Source organism: Lates calcarifer, linkage group LG17, assembly GCF_001640805.2.
Source record: "Lates calcarifer isolate ASB-BC8 linkage group LG17, TLL_Latcal_v3, whole genome shotgun sequence".
Taxonomy (NCBI): Eukaryota; Metazoa; Chordata; class Actinopteri; family Centropomidae; genus Lates; species Lates calcarifer.
This window is the reverse complement of record NC_066849.1, coordinates 5,086,045-5,100,472: the sequence shown is the minus strand read 5'-3', so window position 1 is coordinate 5,100,472 and position 14,428 is coordinate 5,086,045. Positions and strand designations below refer to the sequence as shown.

General features: G+C 43.5%; 1 protein-coding gene across 3 annotated transcripts in view; it reads left to right on the top strand.

Moving 5' to 3' along the window:
* Positions 1–13,384, top strand: part of herc2 (HECT and RLD domain containing E3 ubiquitin protein ligase 2) — a 39,911-nt gene extending 26,527 nt beyond the window's left edge. For all 3 annotated transcript variants that reach the window (XM_018669934.2, XM_018669935.2, XM_018669933.2), the window contains exons 65-91: positions 343–514; positions 943–1,129; positions 1,935–2,078; positions 2,164–2,355; positions 2,463–2,616; positions 2,782–2,889; positions 2,988–3,119; positions 3,211–3,369; positions 3,485–3,603; positions 4,060–4,185; positions 4,305–4,460; positions 4,565–4,879; positions 5,000–5,214; positions 5,361–5,538; positions 5,755–5,916; positions 6,350–6,441; positions 6,525–6,664; positions 6,833–7,020; positions 7,219–7,416; positions 7,512–7,595; positions 8,119–8,260; positions 8,414–8,608; positions 8,878–8,990; positions 10,582–10,772; positions 10,875–10,980; positions 11,076–11,288; positions 12,441–13,384. In XM_018669934.2, coding sequence (XP_018525450.1) covers positions 343–514; positions 943–1,129; positions 1,935–2,078; positions 2,164–2,355; positions 2,463–2,616; positions 2,782–2,889; positions 2,988–3,119; positions 3,211–3,369; positions 3,485–3,603; positions 4,060–4,185; positions 4,305–4,460; positions 4,565–4,879; positions 5,000–5,214; positions 5,361–5,538; positions 5,755–5,916; positions 6,350–6,441; positions 6,525–6,664; positions 6,833–7,020; positions 7,219–7,416; positions 7,512–7,595; positions 8,119–8,260; positions 8,414–8,608; positions 8,878–8,990; positions 10,582–10,772; positions 10,875–10,980; positions 11,076–11,288; positions 12,441–12,713 — 4,454 coding nt within the window. In that variant the 3' untranslated portion in view covers positions 12,714–13,384. The remainder of the gene's footprint in view (positions 1–342; positions 515–942; positions 1,130–1,934; positions 2,079–2,163; positions 2,356–2,462; positions 2,617–2,781; positions 2,890–2,987; positions 3,120–3,210; positions 3,370–3,484; positions 3,604–4,059; positions 4,186–4,304; positions 4,461–4,564; positions 4,880–4,999; positions 5,215–5,360; positions 5,539–5,754; positions 5,917–6,349; positions 6,442–6,524; positions 6,665–6,832; positions 7,021–7,218; positions 7,417–7,511; positions 7,596–8,118; positions 8,261–8,413; positions 8,609–8,877; positions 8,991–10,581; positions 10,773–10,874; positions 10,981–11,075; positions 11,289–12,440) is intronic.
* Positions 13,385–14,428: the final 1,044 nt, after the last annotated feature.

The window sequence follows — 14,428 nt, the reverse complement described above, 5'->3', positions numbered from 1 at the left end:
CAGCTCTTGGAACTGTTTGTAAGTTACTCACTAACTCCTAAATGGCTGTGTTCAGCAGCCTGCTAGTTGTCCACATGGGTTAGCTGCTCAGTCATTATCAGACTAGGTGCTAAAAGTGAAATTGTGGACCCAAGTGAAGTGATTTAAGTAAAAATTCCATGTCAGTATCTTCTGGTGTAGTCTGCTGTTGCAGTAACATTTTAAATCAAGTGGCACAGTTTGGACTGGAACAACAAGCCCAGAACCGCAGGCTCTGCAACTGGCTGATAATTGCTAGAGCTGGATATGGGTGCTTCACATCAGTGACAGTGTATTTCATTGTTTTGGTGTTGTACACCACAGGTGTCCAGTCAGACAGTGACTCATCAGCAGTTAGCAACAAGATGAGCGGGCAGAGCAGCGTGAAGCCCAATCGACCCTCGCTGGCCAAGATTCTCCTCAGTCTGGATGGCAACTTGGCTAAACAACAGGCTCTGTCTCATGTGCTGTCAGCCCTCCAAATCATGTATGCAAGGTATGTATCCACAGGGTTTTAGATATCCTCTCTTTAAGGCCCAGAAGACTAACATGCCAAAAATGGAGCTCCTTTAAATTTTTAGCGTGGGGACAGTCAGAGGAAACGTCTGCAATGTATCTTACATAGGTGTGAGCTTTGTTTTATAATCAGTACAGTTATAAAATAATCTCTATATCTACGCTGTAACCAGGACAGATGTGCATAAATTCAGCAGAGGATTACTGTCTTGTTGATTTAGTGACAGTTAAAATCCTAATTGCTGCGTCAACAAACTAGAAATAAATGATGTCCTGCTGAAGCTGGAATTCTAAACAGGATGAGATAAAAGTGTGTATGACCTCTAAATGAATTAATCTGCTGACTGGTATCATTAATTGTCATTAGTTGGTATTACTGTTGACAGAACGTGTTGTGTGTTTCCCCAGGGATGCAGTGGTTGGAGCTCTGATGCCAGCCAGCATGATTCTGCCAGCAGAGTGTCCTTCTAGCTCACCTGTTCCCCCGTCAGACTCCTCGTCCTCATCCAGCGTGAGTGATGAAGAAGGTCCTCCTGTCCCGCCTGAAACTGAGGAACGGGTCAGCCCTAATCCCTGGCAAGACAAGAAGGGCGAGGTAGTAATCAACTTGGCATACACTGCTACTATTTATTTATTTATTTATTTTTTTTTTTGGAACACCAAACCTTGTCTCTGAAAGACATAATTTGATAAGTCAGTCAGGGTGTTCCCATGCTATTTGTTTGTTTTTCTTTTCTTTTTTTTGTGTATGTGTCATTAAAGTGCTGCCTCAACTTTATTTTGTGCTGAACTCCTGTAAAGCAGGGCACCATGCAATGTGCATTTTTATCCATAATGACCAGGTGTGTAAATGCAACCATCAGCAATCTATATTTGGGTCCAACTTGGAAACACCAGAAACCCTCACAGGGCTTTGATCATAATTACGACTCTAAGTTTTCTACCACAACTTTCTCCATTTTCATTCTTGGTGTTAAAGTTGTAATCCTTAGGACTTAATTAGGAGACTCCTGTGGTTACTAGTAGTAACCGCAAATGTAATTTCATACTACGGAGAACACTTTGAAAATACAGCAGAAGACCAGCTGGTGTTTCTGTTTACAGTGCAACTTTTAATAAATATATCAGTCAATAACTGAAAATGTAGCATTTCTTGTGAAGGATGTTTCAATTAAATTAGCAGTAGTAATATCCCATTGATTAAGAATGACTACTAGCTATAATTCATTCAATACAGCACTCAATATTCAAATGATTATAGTTTGAATAAAGTATAAATATTTAACACCATTATATAGGCTGTAAGTTTCTTAATGCAATGTATTGTGTTATTGTAAAAAGTCCAAAGCAATTTACAAAAAATGAATAGTGTGAATGTGTGTGTTTTTGTTTGCGAACAGGTTCCTTCATCAGAAGATGCCGTCACCCCATCATCAGCCGTGACTCCATCTGCTTCTGGTGCCTCCTCGCGTCCTTTTATCCCCGTCACTGACGATCCAGGAGCAGCTAGCATCATAGCCGAGACCATGACAAAGACTAAAGAGGTTAGTCAGTCTGATGACAAGCTGGTATGTGTGTTGTATGTAACTACAGTAACTAAGCCATTTTCTCATCAATGTTAATCTTCAGGACTCAGAGAGTCAGAGCAAAGTGGTTGGGCCAGAGCCTCAGTACCTGGATGAGTTTACAAGCCTTCTTGTGCCTGATGACACACGAGTGATGGTGGATCTGCTCAAACTGGCAGTGTCTTGTCGCTCTGGGGAGAAGGGCAAAGAGGTGTTGTCTGCTGTTCTGTCTGGCATGGGCACAGCGTATCCACAGGTAATGTTGTACATTCTGTTTCAGACTTCATGAGTGTGTTTTATGCCTGTGATAATTGGGAAGTCAGCTATTAATGCTGGATATGCTTGGCTCTCCATTGTGTGTAGGTCGCTGACATGTTGCTGGAGTTGTGTGTCACAGAGTTGGAGGACGTTGCCACTGACTCACAGAGTGGCCGTCTGTCCTCCCAGCCAGTTGTTGTAGAGAGCAGCCATCCGTACACAGATGACACCTCTACAAGTGGCACTGTCAAGATCCCAGGTAAAAAGAAAATCGTTGGACAAGCCTGGAGGGATTCGTTGTTTTACACATAGTTCGCTATTAAGTAAATGTTTTATCTAGAGCGTCTTGAATGAGTAAGACAATTTACAGGAGATCACCATGACTGGCCTTTTGAACATACACATCTCTTTCTCCTTTTCTTAGGTGCTGAGGGTCTAAGGATAGAATTTGACCGACAGTGTTCAACTGAGAGACGCCATGACCCTCTAACAATCATGGACGGAGCCAATAGGATCGTCTCCGTCAGATCAGGTGATGAGAGGAAGATTGTAATACTTCATTCTCATCAAATGCATGTGAAGCAGAGAGAGCAAAAATAAATGTACTGACATTCTGTTTGTATGTTTCAGGTCGGGAGTGGTCTGACTGGTCCAGTGAGTTAAGGATCCCAGGAGATGAACTCAAATGGAAATTCACCAGCGATGGCTCAGTCAATGGCTGGGGCTGGCGCTTCACTGTCTACCCCATCATGCCTGCTGCTGGTGAGCAGCACCAAACATATACAACAAAAGTGACACATACACACACTGTCTAGGCTTATGATGCTGAACCTTCTTTAATGTCTTTTCTCAGGTCCCAAAGACTTGCTGTCTGATCGCTGTATCTTGTCCTGCCCCTCCATGGACTTGGTCACATGTCTCCTGGACTTCAGGCTCAACTTTGCCTCCAATAGGAGCATCGTACCTCGTCTAGCTGCTTCCCTAGCTGCTTGTGCCCAGCTTAGTGCACTAGGTACAGTATGATTATCCTGATTTTAATAGTCCAAATAAAAGCAGAATTTACTATAATTTCTGTTAGAAATGAAATATACAATCATTTTGTATTTGATATCATTTTAATTATTCAGCTGCTGGACACAGAATGTGGGCTCTGCAGAGACTACGAAAGCTCCTGACCACTGAGTACGGTCAGTCAATCAACATAAACAGGCTGCTGGGAGACAGTGAAGGCGAAGCTCGCTCTATGGTAAGTGCAGTCTGACTGCACAGATGGGTACACAGTAGATACTCACTAACTGATCAAATGATTTATTTACTGTGTATATATTACAATTTATTGTATTATTACCATTCTACATGTGATAACTGTTGCAGTAATACATTTGTGTTAGGGTTACTATTAGACTATTATTTAATTTTTCATGATGAATATCTGACCCAAAACAAATTTGATGCATCCTTGTGTTTGATGATTTCAGTCTTAGTTGAACATCGTGTCTTCTAACACGATACTCATTTGTTTCAGTTATTTGGGAAGTACTTCTGAAAAGTAGCTGATCTATTATACTTTGTGTAATTCTTTGAGCAATGATGTTGCTCAAATGAAATGAATAGAAACTGTTATATGTAACAGAGAGCCAGGTCCCTTTTAAGCCAGTAATTTAAAGAATAATTCATTTATGAATAACCTATTTTCTTTCAGACTTTCACTGGCAGTGCACTGGCTGCTCTAGTAAAGGGTCTACCAGAGGCTCTGCAGAGGCAGTATGAGTACGAGGACCCCATTGTCAGGGGAGGGAAGCAGCTGCTTCATAGTCCATTTTTCAAGGTATGATAAAGGCTCTGTCCTCATTCACACACTGAGACCCCACATGCTGAGATTGTAGTGAATTGTCAGATTATTAAATGCTGTTTTCTCTCTGAGGCTAATGTTAACATTTTGTCCAGGTCTTGGTTGCTCTTGCCTGTGATCTTGAGCTCGACACCTTACCCTGCTGCGCTGAGACCCATAAGTGGGCCTGGTTCCGCAGATACTGCACTGCCTCTAGAGTGGCTGTGGCTCTAGACAAGAGAACCTCATTACCAAGACCCTTCCTGGATGAGGTGGGTGTGCCAGGCTGCCCTGTCTGTGCCTCCTTTTTTTCATCGTACTTTAAATTGACAATGTTTTTAATCTATTTCCCTCCATCATTCATCTCCTTTTGAAGGTCACAAAGAAAATTCGTGAACTCATGGCTGATCACGAGAGCATGAACGGCCTCCATGAGAGTCACGACTTGTTCAAGCGCGAGCATGACGAGCAGCTCGTACAGTGGATGAACCGGCGACCGGACGACTGGACCCTCTCCGCCGGGGGTAGCGGCACCATCTACGGCTGGGGCCATAACCACAGAGGGCAGCTGGGGGGCATCGAGGGGGCGAAGGTCAAAGTGCCCACTCCCACTGAAGCCCTCGCCACACTGCGGCCAGTGCAGCTTATTGGAGGGGAACAGACTCTGTTTGCTGTCACTGCTGATGGAAAGGTCTGCCCTGATTCTCTACTATTTCCTTTTATGAGCATCATAACCAGTGTTATGTTTGCACCTTATTGTGTGCAAACGTATATTTAATGTCATATTAATATACCTCTCCTTGATTCTCAGTTGTATGCAACAGGATATGGAGCAGGAGGCAGATTAGGTATTGGAGGCACAGAGTCTGTGTCCACCCCGACTTTACTGGAGTCCATCCAACACGTCTTCATCAGGAAGGTGGCTGTGAACTCTGGAGGGAAGCACTGTTTGGCACTGTCCTCTGAGGGAGAAGTCTACTCATGGGGAGAGGCTGAGGATGGAAAACTTGGCCACGGGAACAGAAGGTTGAGACTGAATCACTTCAATCACTTTACACCGTCAATTTTGAGCTTGTAACACACACAATGTCAATACAAATCCGTGTCACTGTAAGGATTAGGACAGCGTGAAGAGTTGTTTTTATAGTAACTGTGAGTCCTTTTGGCTTTAGCCCCTGTGACCGTCCTCGTGTAATTGAGTCCCTGAGGGGAGTTGAAGTGGTGGATATTGCAGCTGGAGGAGCTCACAGCGCCTGCATCACTGCCAGTGGAGAGCTCTTCACCTGGGGCAAGGGTCGCTACGGACGACTGGGCCACGGAGACAGCGAGGACCAGCTTAAACCAAAGCTGGTCAGTCAACCCCTGGGCCACCTTCTCACACAACTCAAAATATTGTGCACTTAACATGGAAAAAAAACTGCTGTCAACCTGAAGTGTTTCAGTGACATGTGCATGTGTCAGTGTTTGGACAGGAATCAAACTGTTCACTCTGTCTCACTCAGACATGGTTTCCCATGCAATCACGATGAGGTAGAGCTGACATTTGTGTCTGTGTGGTTTATCCAGGTGGACGCACTACAGGGTCACAGGGTCATTGATGTAGCCTGCGGCAGCGGGGACGCCCAGACACTGTGTCTAACAGATGATGACATGGTCTGGTCCTGGGGAGACGGGGACTACGGCAAATTGGGCCGGGGAGGCAGTGATGGCTGCAAAATCCCCATGAAGGTAAAGGAAATTACACAGCAGTGTGTACTGGAGGTCAGCAAAGGCATCACTTTATACTTGTGTCTTTTTTCTCTTGGTATTTTATATGGAAATTGTGAAATGGAGTATTAAAAACTACAAGCCAAGCAGAAGAGCATCAAGCTACACTGACCCCTGCACCTCTAAAGCTAAAATTATAAAACAAGTCCCTCACACTGTAAAGGTGTTAAATTCTCACATTTCAATTTTCAGATTTGTCCCATTCTGTTTCAGAGAAAGAGTTTGATTTTTAAATGGATGGTCAGATTGCACTCACAGACACATACAGTAACCTCACTGAACAACAATATACCTTTTAAGCACAATAAACTGTGTATACATAGTAAATGATCCACGAGATCAGATGTATTTTTATAATAATGATGCTTCAAATGATTGAGATTTTTGTCCTCAGATTGACTCTCTCACCGGCCTTGGCGTGGTCAAAGTGGAGTGTGGATCTCAGTTTTCTGTGGCTCTCACCAAGTCTGGGGCAGTTTACACATGGTATGTACAGTGTGATACTGAGTTACAGATCTGCCATCTTTCAATTGAGAAGGCAATTTGTGTATATATTTTGTAATTCATAGGGGAAAAGGCGACTATCATCGGCTAGGTCACGGCTCTGACGACCACGTTCGACGGCCCAGACAGGTGCAGGGGCTACAAGGGAAGAAAGTCATCGCCATTGCCACAGGGTCACTGCACTGTGTGTGCTGCACAGAGGATGGTAGGAAGGACCACTGCTGATTTTTGCTGTTAATCACCTCTTTTTGTACTTTTTGTTGTTTAGTTCTCTCTGCTGTCTTGCCATGTGTTATCAGTGAGTCCCACCAGTTTAGTTTAGTCGAGCTGGATTGCAGCTTCACAGGAAGCTTTGCTGTTGTCTTTGTCACAGGAGAAGTGTACACATGGGGCGACAACGATGAGGGGCAACTTGGAGATGGGACCACTAACGCCATCCAGAGGCCACGGCTGGTGGCTGCGCTGCAGGGCAAGAAAATCAACAGGGTGGCCTGTGGTTCTGCTCACACCCTTGCCTGGTCCACAAGCAAGCCCACCAATGCTGGGAAACTGCCGGCACAGGTACCACACTGACTTACATCTACCCACACTTTGAACATTATTATTTTTTAATTTTTTTTATCAGTGGACATAAATTACAGCTTCCAGCAGATGGCAGTAAAGCTTCACAGACACAAACATCATTAAAACAAGCCACTTGCAGAGCTTCAAATGTCTATCATTCTGTCAGTCTCTGACTGTCCCTGTGGTTTGTTTAAGGTGCCCATGGAGTACAACCACCTGCAAGAGATCCCCATCATGGCCCTGAGGAACAGGCTGCTACTCCTGCATCACATCTCGGAGCTCTTCTGTCCGTGTATACCCATGTTTGACCTGGAGGGTCGGCTGGGGCAGACAGGCCACGGACCATCGGTGGGCTTTGACACGCTCAGAGGCATCCTCATCTCCCAGGGCAAGGTGGGAGGCATGGAATTCAGACCGAGAAACCTGTAGTATATATAGCCCAAATGAAATAATGTTTGATCATCTTTACTTATCTCGACTATAAACAGGAAGCAGCTTTCAGGAAGGTGGTTCAGGCCACAATGGTGAGGGACAGACAGCATGGACCTGTGGTGGAGCTCAACAGGATACAGGTACAGTAGGAACATGTGCAAACAACACGCATTACAAACATCTACTCACTCATAATCTGTCCCACAGTGATTTTTATCTTTCTTCAAGTCTCCTCCCTCTTACTGTACTTCCCTCCTTCCTCCTCCCCTCACTCTCACTGTGACGCTATGTTCCAGACAGGCTCCTGAGCATTACATGTGATGTCTTTCATAACGGGATTTTTCTGTGGTGTGTGTGTGTGTGTGTGTGTGTGTGTGTGTGTGTGTGTGAGTGAGAGAGATCTGTGCTCCAGCTGGTCTGTGGGGGTTCCTGGACTGAGCTTTGGACTTAACTTCACACACAGTCTTGATACGGGCCAGTGCCTCTCCCTACACCCCCACACCCATGTAGCTCTGGTTATAGCTGTGGTGCAAAGAGCTGTCATATCCAGGAGTTCATGCCCATCAGTTCTTCCTCTCTATCTAGCAGGAAGTTATTAAGCACAGAACAGAAACAAATCAAACCATAATCTCTCTCTCTCTCTTTTTTTCCTTCACCCTGCAGGTGAAGCGTTCCCGTAGCAAAGGGGGTCTGGCAGGTCCTGATGGAACCAAGTCTGTGTTTGGTCAGATGTGTGCCAAAATGAGTTCCTTCAGCCCAGACAGCCTGCTGCTTCCTCATCGTGTCTGGAAGGTCAAATTTGTGGGTAGGTGTCCATGTCTGTGTCACATTGTGACGTCTGCTAAATGTCTCTGATGTGACATTTTCTTTGAAATTAATGTGAAATTATCTACAAAACAAGGCCTGAGTGCCTTTCCTCATCCATTTTAAGTATGTCTGTGCTTTTTCTTTTTCTCAGGGGAGTCTGTGGACGACTGCGGCGGAGGCTACAGCGAGTCCATCGCAGAAATGTGTGAGGAGCTGCAGAACGCCCTGACTCCGCTGCTCATTGTCACCCCCAACGGCCGCGACGAGTCAGGCGCCAACAGGGACTGTTTCCTGCTCAACCCCGCAGCCAAGTCCCCTCTTCACATGAGCATGTTCCGCTTCCTAGGTATAATCCAGTTAATCTCCCAGTCAGGTCTTCCAGGGTGTTAATCCTAGATAAACAAAAACTGTAAAATATGGATGTTTATTTTGAAATACACAAATGCTTCATGTGCATTTTCACTGATAAAACACCTGGCCTGAACTGTTGAGCATGCTTCATTTAATATAGTTATTTCTGTTTTTTTGCTGCAATTTTTTTTTCTTCAGCACAGTGACACATGATTGTTGAGGTTTGATCTGTGGGTAATACGCTCTGCCTTGCTGTGTCTGCAGGAGTGCTCCTGGGTATTGCAATCCGGACTGGAAGCCCTCTTAGTCTGAATCTGGCAGAGCCCGTGTGGAAACAGCTGGCAGGCATGAACCTGACCATTGCTGACCTCAGTGAGGTATGTATGCAGCCATGCTCCTCACTTAACACACGGGGCTTGTGTGTGTGCGGTATGCTCTGATGATGACGGTGAACAGCAATATTTTAAATGTAGTCATTTTGGAGTTTATTGGTATATTTTGCCATGACAGCAGCTCGGCAGTTACTAGAAAACTTCTCACTCCAACAGCTGCCTCAGGGTTTTTATTCTGTCAGATAATATTGACTTATATTGTTATGCAGCTGATTCTCAACTATATGACCCAAGACATTTGGGAACGACCGATGTGTCCTGTATTCTGTGATGTCTTGCTCAAATTAAGAAGTAGATGTTAAAAAAAAAAAAAAACTCCAAATCAAAGATCATTATAATTACTTCTCACCTGCCTTCTCTTCAGTACCAGAGTAATCCAGTGATAGTTGTCTGTGTCTGTGGGTACATATCAAACCGGAATTGCTAATAGCTAATTCAGCATGACTTTTAATGTTGCCAATTTTCCACAAAGTAAACAAACACAGGCTAGTAGCCCACAGCAAACTCTGTGTCCACGGCAACGTTATCCTGTTTACATTCCCCAAAGCCTCATGGTAACTTTATTAAAACTTAGAGCATGTTTGTCCCAGTGTAAGAAAACCCGTTATGCTTTTGTTTGCTGATTCCTGACTGTGGGGCCTGAAATTCTTTTTATTCTTCAGTGACATTTTTGTGAATCAAACTATCCCATAAACGGAGCAGGATGTCGATTACACTTGTGTATAAATCTTGAATGTGCACCTTCTCTTGCACAAGTGGCATTTATCAGAAATGTACATGTGAGAAGTTAAAAGAGTTTGCTTAATCTAACTGAAATCTCACATGAACAAACCTGACAGAAAAATGTTTTTGGATGAGAAAACAAAGAGTGGCTCAGTGTCATACATTATTTTAACGTACTGTATTCTTGCAACCTGTGCAACTCCACGCTCTGCCCTCCAGCAACGAAGAGGAATGCCTCTCTTTATGTCAGATATTATATAACTTTTCAAGCCCTCATGATTGGCATTATGAGCTGCAAAATGAGCACTTTCCTACACATTCCTCCACAGATTAAACTGTAAGCCCATAGTCTCCCTGCTCTGTAAATGGTACAGAATACTCCAGTGAGAAACAATCCTGTAAATCCATACCGTGCCTGTTGTTTAAATGCCAATATCATCTTCATTAACTTTAGTAAAAGAAATCATGACCTGCAATCTGGGCTTTTGTGTAAGAGATAGCGCGAGTTCTCTCCTGCCCTCACGCTGTGATCATGAGCTCCTGAACCGTCTTTGGGAGAATACGGGGATGGAAAAAAAAGCCCTTTTCCCCTCACAAAGCTTCCCTTGTTTCGTGATTTTGCCCTTGAGATATTACAAAGGTTAGATGGGAAATGAATCCAGCATAAGAAAGAGTGGATTGCTTTGGAGCTCACGGGAACTGTGTTGTGGGCACGAGGGTATGAGTATGCACACGTACACACCCTCATATACACACTCAAACAGATGACTGTACTGTATATACCAGCTAAATTAGACACATTTGTAATAGATTTGTTATAATTCGTAGCGGTGATTTGATCTCTTCCTCCCAGGTTGATAAGGATTTTATTCCTGGCTTGATGTACATCCGCGACAACGAGGCCACAGCTGAGGAGTTTGAGGCCATGACCCTCCCCTTCACAGTGCCCAACGCCAGCGGCCAGGACATCCAGCTCAGCTCCAAGTACTCTCACATCACCCTGGAGAACCGAGCTGAATATGTTCGCCTGGCAATTAACTACAGGTGAAAAATCTGCTGAATGAATAAAATGTAATTCTCTAATGTGTGCACACGTGTGATTTTACCCTTCTGTCTCGATTCTTTTTTTTTCTTCCCACCCTGCAGGCTCCATGAGTTTGACGAGCAGGTATCTGCAGTGCGCGAGGGCATGGCTCGAGTGGTTCCGGTTCCCTTGCTGTCCCTTTTCACTGGTTATGAGCTAGAAACTATGGTGAGTGAGAGCAGGTTTAGTTTGTGACATTGCCTCCGTCTTTGCTCCATGGGCTGAATTTTTTTTTTTTACAGTAAGTATTTCCTTTCTCTCAGGTGTGCGGAAGCCCAGACATCCCTCTCCACCTGCTGAAGTCAGTGGCCACTTATAAGGGGGTGGAGCCAACAGCGCCGCTTATCCAGTGGTTCTGGGAAGTGATGGAGTCCTTCTCCAACACAGAGAGATCTCTCTTCCTGAGGTTTGTCTGGGGTCGCACACGTCTGCCTCGGACCATTGCTGACTTCCGTGGGCGGGACTTTGTTGTGCAGGTGAGAAGCAGAAAACAGACAATTTAGAGGATTCATTTGACGTTTTGGGAAATGTGGAAATATAGATTGATGCCTCACTCATGTCTGTATGCTAAATATGAAACTGGAGCCAACAGCCAGTTAGCGTAGCTTAGCATAAAGATTGGAAACGGGCAAACATCTAGCCTAGCTCTGTCACCTACCAACACCTCTAGAGCTCGCTATTTACATATTTACATTGATTGTGCCTTTGATTAGGGTGGGTATGAGATCAGTTACTCAGACACTAATGAGACATGTACCTTTCTTTGCCCTATTTGATCTTTTCTATTATATATTATGAATTTGCTGATTGGGAAGACACATTTGAAAAAGTTGGGGTTGTCTTATATTTGAGTACTATACAGTTCACAACAGATATTTGAATTGAAAGACATATGGGTTGTTTGTAGCTTTTTCTTGCTTGGCTGGTGAATGTCTTCGGGTCCATTTATAGTGTCTTTATGTCTGTTAGAGTTAGTGAGCCTGAAAAATGTTTCATTAACCCCAGTTTAACCTGCCGGAGTTTCTGACAGCTCATATAACGTGTTTCACTGCTACAGAAGAAATAAATTCCTGATGAGTGAAAATGAGTCTTCTGGTGGTTTTAAGTTACTGCCACCAGGGAATCATGTCATCATCTGTCAGTCGAGAATAGTCTCAAAAAGACAAAGGAGAAAATACTTTTCACCTCTCCCAAGAGCCTGACAGGAGAGTGTGTAAGTTTGTGACTGATAGAACAGCTACACAGATGTGGGATTAATGTTCTGCTTTAATGGCATTGTTTTACTTGTATGTGTTATAATCAAGGTTGTGTAAAATTTGGGCCAAAACAGTAGATTTCTTCTCTGGAACCGAGTATATAAAAAACATGATAATCAAGGTTCCCTCTTTAGATGGAGCCAGGCTACCCATTTCCCTCTCTTTCCAGCCTTTATGCTAAGCTAAGCTAACCCACTGCTGGTTGTAGCTTCATATTTACTGTGCAGACATGAGACAGACAAGAGAGCAGTATCAGTCTTTATGACTTATTCTTGCCAAGGGAGAGAATGAGCTTAAAATGTCTAATTTGGATTTAATGTAGATGATATTAGACTGAATCTCTGAATCTAATTTTATCTTTACCTCCCTCAGGTTCTGGATAAGTACAACCCTCCTGACCACTTCCTGCCAGAGTCCTACACGTGTTTCTTCCTGCTCAAGCTGCCCAGGTACTCGTGTAAACAGGTGCTGGAGGAGAAACTGAAATACGCCATCCACTTCTGCAAGTCCATCGACACCGACGACTACGCCCGCATCGCCCTGTCCGGGGAGCCTGCCGCTGACGACAGCAGCGAAGACTCCGACAACGAGGATGCCGACTCCTTTGCCTCTGACTCTACCCAGGACTACCTAACAGGACACTGAACTCTGACCTTTACTGAAGGACGAGTGGAAGAAGAGCTACCACAGAGAGACTGCGTTAATCTCAGTTATTAATACACGTCGATACAGGCATTCTACTAAGACACAAACGTCTGTGGGGGAAAAATGTGCAATGAGCTTTAAAAGCAATTATAAGCTAAAGAGAGGAACAAACACAGGTTTGCTCTGATTTAGTTTCTTTAAAATAAGTGAGGTGATCAGCTGCACATGTGATTGTTGTGTTACATGGGAATTATGTATATTATTACAGTTACAGAGTTTAAAAAAAAAAGGCTCCAGCCTAGCACTGTGGTAGATTTCTCCCTCTGGTTTGTGTGAATTACCTGTCCCTAGTTTGTATATAGAAATTGATGTGCGACAAAACAGTAGTATTACTTTTTGTTTCTTGGTAATAGCCATGTTTCTTTATAAAAAAACAAAAACAAACAACATTTTTAACTTGAAAAAGTCAGTGTTTCTCACTCGGCTCATGAGTCAGAGCCCACTGAAGGGTCATTTTAAGATTCCTGTATTTACCCCTCCCTCCACCATGTTTGTGCACTGTCTCCTTAAAGAATGTATATAATATGATTGTGCCATGTATTCACAGAAGGTCTCATTCCTGCATATTAAATGTTAATAAATTTCTGTTAATAAATACAATGGAAAAACAACTGAAACCTTTGTGATGGTTTTGTAAAAATGATGGAACATGACGTGTTTCGCTAGAATGATTGTATGCGTGTTGTGTTTTTTGATTTAATATTTTCTCTTTTTTTCTTATTATCCTGCTGATATTTTGAACAGGATCTGAAAGGGTTTTAGAAAAACAAATGCAAAGCAAATTGATACAAGGAGCAATAGTAATAATTTCAAAATGACATCCATTTCCTGGATTTTTTTCCTATTTATTTATTTATTTTTTGTTTGCTCCATAAATCTTTATCAGTCATTGTAGTCTGGATTAAGGTTATTGTGGAAATGTAATGCACTTGGAAAGGGTTAAAAGGCTGATCTCCCCATGAAACCACTGGATTTAATTTTTCCAAACTAGGTCAGAGGTTCATTTGGGTTTTCTTCCCTGTTCTCACCAGGCGGTGCTTCAGTCAAAATTAAATCAGATTTTCTTTTTGATTTCTTGAAGAATCCCCTTTAATATATGGCACAAAGGTTGCAGCAGGACGATGGTGGGGTGTTACCTTGATGCTGGACATGACTGTTAACCCTGTAGCTCTGTGGAATTAAAGAAAATCTCCCATAATTACCTCTGTGGCGCGCAGCAGTGCTTGACTGTCATGAGGTGCCGCACCTCCCTCACGTGCTGAGAAAAAAGGTGATGTGATGTAGGGGATCTTAAGACCCCCACTCAAGCACTCTCTTACTGCACATTCCTCATAGTGTCCCTGGCTGTAGTAAACTCCCTCCAGTGTGAGTATGTGTGTTGTGTGTGTGTGTCTTGCCTACGTCTGCTCTACCTTATAAATTCATGTGCAGTTCAAAGGCTGAAAAGGAAAAAAAAAAACTGTTTTATGAAGGCTTGATTTGGCTTAAAAATCATGAGCATTCTTTGTAGACTTAGTGCTTTTTTCTGTAATTATCACAAAGTACATTATGCTGGTGAGAGTCAGGTGCTTTTCAATACAGTTCAGACCAGAGGCAGAGAAGGAGGAGGGTGGAGACGAGGAATGAACAGTCTCCTTCATCTGCGCAAGTGTGAT